General features: G+C 45.0%; 3 protein-coding genes across 4 annotated transcripts in view; 1 reads left to right on the top strand and 2 right to left on the bottom strand.

Annotated features, from left to right (window-relative positions):
* Positions 1 to 1,290: 1,290 nt before the first annotated feature.
* On the bottom strand, positions 1,291 to 6,417 carry kcnj15 (potassium inwardly rectifying channel subfamily J member 15). The gene is made up of 2 exons (XM_031874201.1): positions 4,243 to 6,417; positions 1,291 to 3,116 (listed from the first exon to the last, which is right to left on the bottom strand). The coding sequence occupies exon 2, from the start codon at positions 3,061 to 3,063 to the stop codon at positions 2,041 to 2,043; it is 1,023 nt and encodes a 340-aa protein (XP_031730061.1). The 5' UTR covers positions 3,064 to 3,116; positions 4,243 to 6,417; the 3' UTR covers positions 1,291 to 2,040.
* An 86-nt stretch (positions 6,418 to 6,503) lies between these two features.
* smg8 (SMG8 nonsense mediated mRNA decay factor) lies at positions 6,504 to 11,354 on the bottom strand. The gene is made up of 5 exons (XM_031874200.1): positions 9,902 to 11,354; positions 8,878 to 9,781; positions 8,595 to 8,740; positions 7,554 to 8,474; positions 6,504 to 7,226 (listed from the first exon to the last, which is right to left on the bottom strand). Exons 1-5 carry the CDS (start codon positions 10,514 to 10,516, stop codon positions 7,014 to 7,016), a joined length of 2,799 nt encoding a protein of 932 aa, XP_031730060.1. The 5' UTR covers positions 10,517 to 11,354; the 3' UTR covers positions 6,504 to 7,013.
* A 588-nt stretch (positions 11,355 to 11,942) lies between these two features.
* The window catches only part of ppm1e (protein phosphatase, Mg2+/Mn2+ dependent, 1E), a 33,504-nt gene continuing 31,305 nt past the window's right edge, over positions 11,943 to 14,141 (top strand). Inside the window, exons 1-2 of one of the 2 annotated variants that reach the window (XM_031874059.1) lie at positions 11,943 to 12,163; positions 12,262 to 12,455. In XM_031874059.1, coding sequence (XP_031729919.1) covers positions 12,271 to 12,455 — 185 coding nt within the window. In that variant the 5' untranslated portion in view covers positions 11,943 to 12,163; positions 12,262 to 12,270. Of the gene's footprint in view, positions 12,456 to 14,141 lie in introns of both variants that reach the window. The other variant, XM_031874058.1, reaches the window with a different exon arrangement.

Here is a 14,141-nt window from a genome sequence, read left to right as displayed (position 1 = left end):
AAGGTTTTCTGTTTTTTTAATTTATTTTTAAAAGTACAACGCTTTGAGCTACATAGTCTGTATGAAATGTGCTAAATAAATAAATATTATTAAAAATGTTACTGAATTAAAAGTACAAACATGTAAGCACCAAAGTAAAGTAAAAAGTACCAAAAGTAAAAGTATTCATTATGCTATATATTATATCATATTACTGGATTATAATTATTGATGCATTAATATATTAACTACTTTCTGCTGAAGAAATAGTCCAAATGAAACCTGCTGACAGTGTTTTTTTTTTTTAATTGTTCAAGGCTGTGAGCACCTCAGGTCGAAGTTAATACCTCAAAACCAAAACCATCCGCATGAATTGATATCAATCGAGGGAAGTAGTAAAACCTTTACATGTATTTTCTAGCTGAGCAGGTTTTTAATAAAGTTGCTGTTGATCACAATGTAAAAGATCAGCCGTGTTGTGGTTTGAAAGATTGTTTTTACCAGATACAGTCACCACACACACACACACACACACACACACACACACACACACACACACACAGTGTGTTGCCACAACAAAAGACAACCTGAGACGGTGGAGCTGGTGGCTGAACCTGTTTTGTCCTTGAAGAGGCTCCATACGTTCATCTCTTAATCCATTCTCACTTATTCTCTTACACCGGGTCAGATTCTGGTGAACTCAGAAGAAATCATGCAAGTTCACCAGAAACTCCTCCAGCTCAGACTCCAGCGGAGACCGGTCCACCGTGGACAGACCCAGATCCTCCAGCGGAGACCGGTCCACCGTTCCTCACAGTTCCAGATCCTCCAGCAGAGACCGGTCCACCGTGGACAGACCCAGATCCTCCAGCAGAGACCGGTCCACCGTGGACAGACCCAGATCCTTCAGCAGAGACCGGTCCACCGTGGACAGACCCAGGTCCTTCAGCACAGACCGGTTCACCGTGGACAGATCCAGATCCTCCAGCAGAGACCAGTCCACCGTGGACAGACCCAGATCCTCCAGCAGAGACCAGTCCACCGTGGACAGACCCAGAGGGAGGAGAGCTCAGCTCCCGGCAGCAGCATCATCTCCTCCTCCTCCTCCTCCTCCAGGAGCAGAGCTTCTCCTCTCTGGGAGCCAACACCGACACCACGCTGCTGGAGATCCAGGACGTATTGCTGGACCCGCTGGAGGGAAGGGAGGCAACGGGAGAACCAGAACCAGGACTGAGAGGGGCAGACTGTCAGACCTCTGCTCACTTTAACAATCACTGATTTAAAGTAACAAAAGCAAAAGTACTCGTTATGCAGAATGTCTCAATAAAGAATAATATTTATTATATTGATGGATTTTAATTATTGGTGCATTAATGTTATTTATTGCTTTAATCTCTAATAATGAATCATAATTTATTAGTTTTTTTATATTTCAAATGAATAACCTGAAAAGTTAGAAGTAGAAACTTACTACACGTACAAGTATGTCAAAATTGTACTAAAGTACAGTACTTGATTACATTTCTGTTTTTGCAAAAAAAAAATCATTTAATTTGAACTTTTACTTTATGAAGAAATCTTTATTTACAAAACAAAACAAAACCTCTTTTGTACCACCCAGTGTATTATTATACCATCATCATATATCTGCCCATCCTAAAAGCACAACAAGCACACCATCTATATTTGTTCCCATGAATCACATCATGTACAGCCTTATTTCATTCCCCCATAATTACTTTTTGCACTTCTAATAAGTCGTATAAAGACCAGAGGTGGATGTTTGTGTCCTACACGTATGCAGCCTGCTTTGACTAGTTTCTCACATCTCTTATCAATTGTTATGTATTTGCTACATAAATACGAACCCATTTTACCAAAAACTATTTAAAGTTATTCAAAGTTATATTGTTATAAAAGTAGGATTGTTTGTGGTGGATGGATTGTGATGTTGTAAATGTGTAAAGGGAGATTCTACTGCTCACGTAATTGTATAAAAATGCAATATACGTAATTGTACTGGAAAGAAAACTAACAAACCGTAGCCATGACATTCCTCCTCTATTCCTTCTTAAAGTCCTCCTCCAGCTTGAGCTTCTCCGTGTTGTTGCTGAGGAAGGCGGCGTCGTTGCTCCCTTGCACCTTGTCGAAGAAGTTGAAATCCGCCACGTAGCGGCCGCCGGTGGTGCTGAACAGCACGGGCTTGAACTCGTAGCCCCAGAGGATCTCCTGGGGCACGTAGGAGGTGCGGCTCTGGCAGGTGGCGGCCGTGGACTCCATGGTGGCGTTGAGGGTCACCAGCATCTCGAAGTCGCGCGTCCGCAGGTTCACCGCGTTGAGTCCCGCCAGCGGGCTGTGCTCGTCCAGGACGTGGTAGAAGGTGAGCGGGAGGATGAGGAAGGGGCACTCTCCGCTGGAGTCCATGAAGAAGTCCACGGAGCTCTGGTGGATCTGGGTCTTCTCACCTTCCTCCGTCACGTTGGAGTGGAGGAGCTTCCCCGTCAGCTGGCACTGGATCAGGAGGCTCTTCCTCATGTTGGCCACCCTCACCATCAGACACAGCTTGCCCTGGCGCCGGCACACCACCGCCGACTGGCTGAACTTGATGGTCTCCGCCCGTTTCTTGGGGCGGGCCAGCTTGGCCAGGAAGGCGCCCGTGATGAAGATCTCCGCCAGGCCCGTGATGACGAGCTGGGCCACCAGGGTGAAGATGGCCAGCGGGCACTCCTCCGAGATGTAGCGGAAACCGTAACCGATGGTGGTCTGCGACTCCAGCGAGAACAGGAAGGCCCCCGTGAGGGTCTCCACGTTGACCACGCAGGCCGTGTGGTTGGCGTTCAGACCGTGCTCGAAGTCCCCGTTGCCCATGCCGATGAAGTAAAAAATGACCCCGAAGATGAACCACGTCATGACGAAGGTGGAGGCGAACAGAGTGAGCTTGTAGCGCCACTTCATGTCCACCACGGTGGTCCAGATGTCGTGCAGGTACAGCTTCACCATGCCCTCCACGTTGTCGATGCGCACGTTGTTGTGGCCGTCTTTGGACACGATCCTCCGCTGGACCTCGGCCTTCCGGGTCGCCATGTTGCTCTGATGGTGACCTCTGAGGTGTCGGTATGGCGTCGCCAATAGAAGGACTGATAAAAAAGAGATTTATATCCAGTGGTGGAATGTAACCAAGTACATTTACTCAAGTAATGAGTATTACGCTGCTTTCTACTTCCACTAAACTATCTCAACAATCTACAAGTACAATTTAGAGGAAAATATTGTACATTTTACTCCACTATGTTTATTTGATAACTAGTTACTTTACAAATGAAGATATTTGCACACACAACTGAAGTTTATAAAATACAATGCTTTCTTTGTTTGTCAATTATTCAACTGAGAAAATGAAGTGGTATTTTTCATGCAAAACATTTGATGGTTTGTTAGTAATGTTAATGTTTTAGTAATAATGTTGATGTTTGGACTTAAACATTGTGAAGGTGTCACTTTGGGCTCTGAGTAATTGTGACGAACATTTCTCACTATTTTCACTATTTCTACAAACCAAACAATCGATTAATGGAGAAAATAATCTTTAGTAAATACTTCAAAATGAGCTCCAGCTAAACCAAATACAAAAGTAAAATCCTTCTTTTACATTAATGCATGAGCATTAATAATCTAATGATATAATATATATAACAGTATTTTGTATTCTTTTAACACCTTTAATGACGTTTTCAATGCAGGACATTTATTTGAAACTGAGTATTTTCATAGTGCGGCCTTATTTTAGTCCCAGTACTAGTACTATACTCACAATGTAATACTTGACAGTGTGAAAAATACTGTATTTGGTCACAGTTTTTGTAACCCTGAATACAGAGGAGCTAAATTAGAAAAAGATAATGAACGTAGTAGAAATCCTCACAATATTTAAATACCCCAGTACCTCAAAACTGTATTTAAGTACAGTCCTGTGTATTTGCTGAAACAATGAAAAAAACTTCAAGATTTGTCCTCTGAAGACGACTGAAGTACAGCAGAGAACACAAAAACAATATAATACTCACATTTAATGACTGTAATATTCCACAAAACTAAATGTTCAGCTAAACACACGGTGTCTAAATAAAATACTGCTCCTTCAGATTGCAACACAAAGACATAAAGGTTGAAAGTTAACTTCATAGTGAACCATTGAATGAGCCCGAGAACATTTGCAGTAGCTCTGAATAATCATTGATTTATAAATCACTGTATTGTACTCACATCCCCGCTGCAGCGTTGAATAGTCTCAGGTGTGTGTTTGTCTCAGCTGAGTCGCACAACAATCTGTAAGACGAAGCTCGCTGGAGAACGTCTAGTTCAGTGTCTTCTTTCTTTCTATTGTCCCCGATGTTGTGAGCGATGAACTTTGGCACAGTCGTATTCAGAGGCCGCAGAAAGAAAGAAAAAGCCGAGGCGTAAACTCTAATCGGCAGGTGGGCCGGCTCTTCTTCTTCCTCAGCCCCCCCCCTCGTACCTGTCCACAGGTGGGTTTGTTTTGATCCTTTTATGGTTGTTGTTGCTTTACACAAACCATTTACTGCTTCCAGGTAGTTCTCTCAAGGACATTAGGACTTCTTGGGTGTCAGCGTTAAAACAAACAAGTAAACGAATAAATAAATAAATAAAATCGGTCCGAGACTGTCTATGAAAATTACAAAAAGATATATTAAATAAAGCTGATGTGTGACAGTAACCTGAGACTACGATTGAAAGAAGTTGATGAGGCAGTAACTCCTGAATTACATTTATGTTTTATTAAGTTGAAATTAGCAAGAGCTGGGTAAAGTTGAAGAGTCTTTTGAAGCTCAAACTCTGAAAGGAGTTGAAGTGGCTGACTATCAGTTAAAGTGAAGAATTGGTGTCAGTTGAAGTGTAAAAACTGAAAGCAGATGTCAGTTGAAGTGTCATTTGATGACTTTAAACACATCAAGTTAAATATTATTTTAAAATATGGGCTGAATTATGAGTAAAAATATAAAATCTTAAGAAGTGTAACCAGTGAAAGCAGTTGAAGTGTGGTGCGAGTGCTGAAAGCAGTTTGACATGAAGCGTAATATGAAGCGGAGATTCAGACCTCTTATGTTTCATCTGATCTTTCAAACTCCTCTTACAGCATCACAAACACACACTTCAACTGCTTTCAACACTTCCACCTCAATCAACACTTCAACTCCTGTTGACGCTCAACTAAAATTACATCTCTGAGGGTTTTTCATTTGATCAGAAGCTAACCTCTTCCAGGAAGTCACTTCAACTGAAACTTCTGGCTCTTTTGATCGCTTTTACTTCATCTGAAGTTTTTCAAATCCTTTCTACGCCGACATTTTAGGGCCAATGTAGGTTAAAAAAAAAGAAAAAAGGAAAATAAAAACAGAATTTCCAAGATTGAAGTTTTAAATTATAGAGAAAACTGAGGCTCACCCTCATCACATCACAAACGCCACTGTTAGTCGTGTATTACTATTATGAATGGAAGTGTATGGTGTGCAAACAATGAGGCGGTGAACACGTTTTAACCATAACAATGTTCAGTAAACATTGAATGTTTCTTTAAATTTTGACCACTGGTTGTTTAACTTTATGACCTTGTATCAGTCGTCTTGGCTTTGTTATTAACCTCATTCTTATTAGCCACATTCCTGAAGGCTTAGTGTGTGTGTGTGTTATGCAGGTAAGAGATCACTAATTGAGTTCCTTGTTCCTTTGACTTTACCTACATTTACGTACCAGTAAGAAGGAACATGATTCATAAATCACGAGCTGCATCTTAAACCTACCGTTGCAGTCTGGTGGGTTTAATATCAAAACATATTCTTTATGAAATGCTTATTTTTGTCAATGCGTCAGAGATAGATTACAGCAGCACACCACTTACAAGTGTAAATATTTTTGGAGTCAATCAAATGTTTGATGTAAAGTCAGATTATTGCTTTTCAGCATTTGTTTAAATCCTAAATTTGACAGTAAAGTGTTGATGTGAGAACTCTGTGTAGTTACCCAACATGTGACCTCTAATGGTTTAGACTTTAAAAGTGTTGTTTTTCTACATCTATTGATGACAAGGCGGTTTAACCAAGATGAAGGAGTCCAACATCATCTAGTGGACAACAGGTATTATGCACTATATGATGCTGATAATAAACAATAACATCTGACAAAGAACGACAAACACTTGATTTTATTTACATTCTCCAGCCCCCAGTGTATCAGGTACGTCTGGCTAAGTAGTAGTAGTAGTCGTAGTAGTACGTGTTATACCTTCTCTGAGGATGTGTTTAACTACATATTCATTCATTATTTGTTTATTTACACCAGTCTACACTTGCTCACAGGAGAAGATATAACGGTTGAAAAATACATTATTATGTGTTTTTATCTGCATACGACTATATTATAGCATGTTATAGATCTTTATTAAATGTTTACGTATTGCTGGTAAATGATATTTGGGGGATTTAAAGTAAAGTGGTGCAGAATACAGATTAGTTCAGACACTCGTCCACAGCCTTTAATTCTTTAGTTCACACTGTGCTGCTGACCTTTATTTGTTCCAGTACGTCAACAATAAGCCGGTTTGTTTGTTTCAGCCACAAGTCCAAACTGGAAAAAAAGGTTTTCGGCTCCAGAATGAAGAGCTCTTCCACGTGTATGAACCTAAAGAACGCTGGCTTGGTGTCCGAGTGTGCCAGGTACACAGAGCTTTATACAAAACCATGACGTAAGCGCTTTAACGTGCATTTCACACGAAAAATAAAAAAATAAACAAGAGTAACTTGAGCTAAAAATGTAAACTTTAAAGTTTGGATGTTTTCTTCCTCTGGGAGCAGGAAAGTGGATTTTGTTTGACTTGTGTTGTAAAAGATGTGTCAGCACATTTAAAGGAAATGCAACCTGATGAGGTCTGGGTGAGGTCTGATGAGGTTTTGGGGTTCACCTCCTCATCCCGTATCAGGACCTATAAATAAATAAGAAGTTCTTCATACTGTCAGAGCTCACGGTGGCGGGGGATTAGCGGTCGTGGCCTTCAGGATGGCTCGCAGCACCTTGTGGTTGTTGAGGGGCTGGTTCTCTTTGGGGGGGTAACAGGGGCCGCGATCCGTCGAGTAGGAATAAGGGAACCGCAGAACCCAAAAACCGTCAGGCGGCAACACCAAATCTGTCTGCTCCGGGTGGAACACTGGGCAGGGAGGAGGACCGGGCTGCACCTGGAAACACAGCAGAGTACAATTATTTCACTCATACGTCTCTTATTAAAATATGGAAGAAAGAGTTTTAATGACTGTGATCTTTATATCTGAGATAATGAAATCCTCGGGACGTGTAAGTCAATCTAAAAATATGTGTTTCATATCTGTGCGTTCAAAGAAGATGCATCTTAAGTAACTTAATTGTCTCCATGAGCTTTAACAAAACAAGGTGCCATGGTGGTCAACCTGAAGGGGAGGGGCTTAGTCTCTCTATTGTCTGGTACAATACCTCTAAACTTTAGAAGTTTAGATAACAAAGAAGTCGTAGAAGTGAAGTGGACTCACCTGTGGGTTGAGAGTCACCTCCAGAGGGGCGTCAGGTACCACAACAAAAAGGCGAGTCAGCTGGGCGAAGTGAGACTTCAGTCCGCGGCCCTGCGAGGGAGACGGGATGTACAGCGGCATGTCGGTGTTCAACACCCTGGTGGCGGGGTCTTTGGCGCCCCCCGGCCCCAGAACCTTCACGATCTTATCCGGCCCGCAGCTGATGAAGCGTCTCCCCCGGACGTCCTCGTACTCGAACCCCACGAAGATGCGAGCCACGTCGTCCCTCCTGCGGCTCCGGCCGAGCCCGCCGGTGCTCCCCCGCTTCCCCACCAGGGTCTTGTTGGGGGCCGGCCACGAGGAGGTGCCTCCGTCCAACGGCTCCGTCAGTCCCGTGTTGTCCTCCTCTGACCGAGAGCGGATCACCAGGTCCCACGGCAACAGGAAGGAGGAGCCGGGTAGGAAGCCCGGCTGTTCCAGACCCGTGTGGCAGTTGTAGGACTTGGCCGGGCCCAGTTTGACCAGCGACCAGCTGGAGAACTTTGGGAGCAGACCTTTGGGGCAGCCAGAGTGCATCATTCCCGGGAGGTACTCCACAGTGGAGGGCTGCCGGTCCACGAGGCTCGGCCTCTTCTGGACTTGTGTTTCAGTTCCTTCTCCGTCCCCGTAGGGCCCCAGACTGTCGGTGGACTGGCCCAGGCTGAGAGCCAGGCTGAGGCTGGTGTCCGCGGGCGTGTGGCTCTGGGCGGTGCTCGGCTCCTTCAGCTGCTCCACCTCGCCGGACACCGACGCCAACGCCGGCGCCAACGCTGGCGCCAACGCCGGCGCCTCGCTCGGGGGTTCCTGAGCTTGGTTGCAGGCCGGGGCCGGGTCGGGGGTGCTGGGCTGGAACACGGGGAACTCGATCCGCTCCAGCTTCCCGCAACATTTCTCCTCCAGCAGCTGATCAGGAAGAACATGTTACACATACAACATACTGTTCCACTGTCGACTCAATGTGTTTCTCTATTTCATCCTTTAGCGGAAAAAGTAAATATTTAATTAGGTAAATGTAGCCCTCACCTGGTAGAAGTCATAATTAGCCGCCTGGACGTCAAACGGATCCTCGCGTGGAGCCTGTTTCCTGCCACAGTTACAGGAGCTGGTGGAGCGCCCCCTGCTGTTGTGGTTCAGGATGGGCGGGTTGCGATCCATGTCCGTCTTCTCTCCTGCAGAGAAGTCAGATTTCATGCGTCTGCGTTATTGATTTCTATTATCCTGACTCCCTTTGAATACAAATAAATATTATTTAATGCTTCATTATTTCGGTCTAAATCCAGAATACAAAGTAGCAGAAAGAGTTCACCTGGCTGAGGCAGCAGGTGGAACTTGTGGACGCAGTGTTGGTCGGTCAGGCTGCGCTCCTCACACAGCTGGTGGCCGTTGCTCCAGAACTTGTAGCAGTCCTCGTGCAGCTGCAGAGCGTAGCGCTGGAAGGCCACGCCACGGGCGTGCTGGCTGTACACCCGCAGAGCCTGCGCCAGCTGGTTCTTGTGCACCGTGGTGGTGTAGTTGTGGGGGAGGTTGGACTGGTAAGCGCTGTGAGCCAGCGGCAGAGCTTTCTGACACCTGTTCTCAGAGAACTTTGTGTCAGCGTCCAGAAAACCCTCCAACACCTTCAGCTGGCCTTGCACCTTGGAGGCCAGCTCCACTATTTCTTCCTCCGCGTCGCCGACTAGGACTTGGTGGAGCTTCGAGGCCACCTGGACCCACTTGGAGTAGGTCGGCAGCTCAAAGTGCGACGGCTGCGGGTTGCGGCCGACGCTGTCGTCGAAGCCTTTCTTGGTCAGCACCAGCTCGACGTGCTGCCAGAGGAACTCCTTCAGGCTGCAGTCCACCAGCTGACCGCCCATCAACACGCTGGCCGGGTCTCCGCCGCAGCCGGGCTGCCGAGCCGACCGCCGCATCTGCTGGTAGCGCCTCGGCCCCGACACCACCGGCGTGGAGTCCGGTTCAAGCAGGGCGCAGTTGGACCGCAGCTGGCCGAGCAGGGAGCCCACGGGGTCCTCGTCCGCCGCCGGGATCACGTACACAAAGGCCTGGTTGGCGGGCACGGTGAACAGGCAGTTGCTGCTCTGGTTGGTCAGGACTCTGCTTTTACGGAAGATGCGGTAAATCTGGTCCTCCAGCGCGTGCTGCAGCCGCCTCCTGGGGGAGTGCTTTTTGGGCTTGTCAGGGTTTCCTCCAGACTCTGAGCCGTTTGCAGAGACCTTTGGGACAACAAACAAAAAGTAGTGTCGGTTAAATTCATACGAAACACAAACAGTAACAGCTGCAGTAGTGGCATTGTTTATAAGCATGTCATTTAAACATTATACAGAACCACAGACCTTCAGAGAGCCGTTCATCTGGAACACGAAGAGCAGACGCGGAGGACACGGCCGACAGTTCACCTTCCACTCTTTGGACACCGGACAGTCTTTGATGGCAGCTCGGATCAGAGGCAGCACCTTCTGCCGCAGGGCGTCCAGCGCTCTGAAGAGACGGTCGTGGGTCACGTCGAAGGTCTGGTTCGGGTGCACGAGCAGGAGCACGTGGCACACGGAGAACAGGTAGAGCAGGTGGAGGCAGTGCTGTCGGTCCAGACCCGTCCACACGTCGTGCGCATCCGAGTGGGCCGCGCCGGCGCTCAGAGACTCGCAGGCCAGCAGCAGCTGCCGGCTGTCGCACACGGAGGAGAGAAGCAGGTACAGCACGCGAGTCTCCTGGTGGTAGAAAGCCCGGATGTTGCCGTCCTCCGGTCCGTCGTCGAACAGCGAGAAGATGTGTTTGTCCGCCAAGTTGTTGAGGATGGTCTCCTTCTGCGGGCCGGGCTGCATCGTGCTGCTTTTACCGAAAACACCTACGACACACAAGCCGTCGTCCCGGTACTGGGCGTCCTCCTGGAGGTCCGCCTGAAGCAGAGCCCCCATACTTACCGGGAAAGTCATGTTCGCTTCCTTCATGTTGGTTGGGGGGGAATAAAAACAACGACGCACGCATTTCCGGTTTCGCAGACTAAAATGTCCGAGTAGATGCAACGTTTGTTCTTCTTCTTCTTCTTTTTTGAGGTTTAGTCGCGGTTGGTAAACAATGAATTGGTGCTTTATCGCCACCAACTGGTATGGAGTGTATATCAGGATGTCTAGTACTTATAGTTTATAAAATAAAAAAATAAAAAATAAGAAACAAAAAAAAAATGCAACGTTTGTTTTAATGTCCCCCTGTTGTTGTAAGAAGTCAATTATATTCAATTAAGTAAATGTAGCAGTGCAACAGCGTAGGAATAATAAGTCCAGCATTAGGAAAACGTTTTTATGTGTCATTAAAATGTATTAAAAATGACCACATTAACTTTTAGCATTTGTATACCTTTATAAACTGTTTATTGAAAAGCAAAATTGCTGTCAAACTATTTTCTCTCAGACAATAAATTGACTAATTGTTCCAGTATTACTGCACAAACATTCTGCACAGTGACGGTCAAACAATAAGAAACACACATTCTTGAGTGGAGGGACTTTAAATGTGTCAATTATTGAAATAGACTTTTATGTCTTAGAGGGGAAGGAAAAGGTTCTGACATCCAAATATTTTCCAGACATCATGTCACCAGACAAATGGGGAAAATTGAAAATACAGCAGACCGACTTCCACTTCTGCGTTGATACTAGACATTTCAAACCATCATGCTCTTCATCAGTTATTCAAGACCTTCAATGCTGCAGCTAAAAGCCTTTGAGACAGGTCACATGATCAGTTACTATATATATCCCCTCTGAAATGAAGCAAACTCATTTGTTAAAATCCAGAATATGACTGGAAGCCACATTGACTCCAGTATCAGGTAAAGTATTACACTTTGTTTGAGGAATGCAAGAAGATAATTAAGTTATCTTGAAACTAAAGTATCTACAATTCAGTTGTAATCCAAAATGTGAATTGTAGTTATTTCCATTTAAATTGTGACTAACATATCTTTTAGATTTGACCATAATTTAAAATTATATATATATATATATATATATATATATATATATATATATATTGTAGAATTCTAGTTATTTACATAGGCTACAATACTTGAGTAATGGTAATTACATCATGTACTGTTGCATTTCATTTATATACATTTTAAATAAAGCTTGTAATGTAATAAATTGTGGACCTATTTTTATGAGTGTGACATTTTACTCACATATTATATATATATATATAATATTTTAATAAATACAGTTTTGGTTTGACGTAATAAACAGCCCTCCGTGCCTCCAAAAAAACAAAAAAAACCTCTCACACGTCAGGAGGAGAAGGCGTTAACGTGCGCGTTCACGACCTGCATGTATAGAGCCTCCGCTTTCCCTCTGACGTCACCGCCGTCTGACGATCATCCGCGAAATCCCCGATAACGCGACGCGCGCTCCCACCCCATGCTCTGAATGGGGGTCTCTCAGTCCAGCTCCTGACAGCGAGCCCATAGTCCAGCAGTGATAAACCGGAGACGCCAACGACGGTCCGCGCATCCAAGACGCACCGCGGTCAGACGCAGACGCACCGCCGGTTATAGACCAACAAGTCACCTGCTCCACCGGTAATAGTCCACGTTCATTCAGGTAGTGTGCTCGTGCACCCGACAGTCCCAACTAGTTCGGTCCAGAGTAACGACTCTTCTTAAGTGTTCTGACGGGCGGAGCTGTCTCTGTCTGTCCAGGAATGAGAGATGATGGCCGGCTCTACAGCAGAGGAGAAAACCTTCCGACGTTTCCTGGAGCTCTTTCTCCGGGAGATGAGAATGCCTCTGCAGGAGAGCGACCCGCCGCCGATGCGCCCGTTGTCGGACCTGGTGACCGAGGACGAAGTGGAGGGGGAATGCCTCGACCTGTGTCTCCAGCACCTCTACAAATAGTTAAGTGTCCACTTTTCTTTCTTGTTTTAAAATGCCATGGCATGTAGTTGTGTACCGTGTTGGTGTCATGTATATAAAATAAAATAAAGTCACTGTAGCAGTTTACACGGTGCTTGTTTTGACCGGGTCCACATCAGATAATCCGGGTGTCTTCATGCCATGCTGGGTGTGTCCAACACCAAGTTTAGTCAAGTGTCTCTACTGAAACATGAGGAATTAAAGATAAAACACAAGTTAAACGCGACCCAGGGTCGTGTGGTATTATTCTGTATTATAATAATTTAATAATAATTACAAATGTGCGTGTACAGTGCCTCCTTGATTTAATGTCGGTGCTGGAAGGTGCACAAAAGGTGAACCCCTGTTTTTTTTTGTTTTGCGTAACAGCACTACGTCACGATGGTGTAGGAAGCCATCGCCATCACCGCTGAGCGCGTCTTCATGCGGGCTAAAAATAACCACAACCGGTTACACGTTATTAGCCTCAATCGTTATAGACTCTTCAAATTCCAGAGACACAGACGGAACCGTCGCTGCATTTTTTTCTTTTCTGGAAATAATTCCAGCTCATGACATTTTTTTTATTGCACATCAGTGTCTATAATGCATACAGACAAATGCATATAAAAATAAATGTAAAATGATGCTCTGCTTATGATTTGAATGAGTTAATCTCTTCAGAATCTAGTGTTTTAGACGTGATAGCCTCACAGAGTTAAGAGAGAGAGAGAGAGAGAGAGAGAGAGAGAGAGAGAGAGACAGAGAGAGAGAGAGAGAGAGAGAGAGAGAGAGAGAGAGAGAGAGAGAGAGAGAGAGAGAGAGAGAGAGAGAGAGAGAGAGAGAGAGAGAGAGAGAGAGAGAGAGAGAGAGAGAGAGAGAGAGCTCTGCTGCCTGGCCTGGTTTTTTGAAATCTAAAATAGGTGCAGAAACTGTGCTGATGAAGAACGAGGTGGAAGGACTCATTCTAGGGCACCGAAGTGGCAACGGGGACTGCTGCTCGCAAGTACGAATTACAAATGACTTCTTGAAGGCCAGTTTTGCCACGCAGAGCTCATGCGTGCGACTCCGAAAAGGTCAGGATGAGCTCCAGCAGGGATGGAGAGAGCATATGTTTCTGTCAGGTGCTTTTCATATCCTTTATTTTCTCAAATAAAAAGGTGGAGAGCAGACCTGTTTGGAGGAGCAGCCGTTATTAGTGTTTTAATTCACTGCGTATTCGTGTCGTCTTGTCTCAGATTTGTCCAGGTTTGATTGGCTGGTGAGATATATATATATATATATATATATATATATATAGCATTTCCTTTATCCTTAATATATTTTATAAATTGATAATTTGTTTTGTATGTAAAATCTTAATCTGCAGAGTAACTGTTGATTTGAACTTTCAGATATATGTAATAAAGTAAAAGCTATAACATCCCCCAATTATGAAGTAGCAGAAAATGGAGACACTCAAGTAAAGTACATCCATCCATTATCTGTAACCGCTTATACTATTCAAGGTCCGGGGGCAAGTACAAGTACCTCAAATTTGTATCACCACTTAGCTGTTTTAGAGCTATTTCTTGGCAAAAACAAACAGACCGGCAGCGGTGACTGTGTTCAGCTTTCTGAAGAGTTATGGTCACCGTGGGTTGGCAGGTTTGATACCATCGTGCCTCTGCAGAGACAGCTGTATCTGG

Source organism: Anarrhichthys ocellatus, unplaced genomic scaffold (genome assembly GCF_004355925.1).
Source record: "Anarrhichthys ocellatus isolate YVR2014 unplaced genomic scaffold, GSC_Weel_1.0 scaffold78, whole genome shotgun sequence".
Classification (NCBI taxonomy): domain Eukaryota; kingdom Metazoa; phylum Chordata; class Actinopteri; order Perciformes; family Anarhichadidae; genus Anarrhichthys; species Anarrhichthys ocellatus.
The sequence above is the reverse complement of the archived record's forward strand: the minus strand, read 5'-3'. Positions and strand labels throughout refer to the sequence as shown.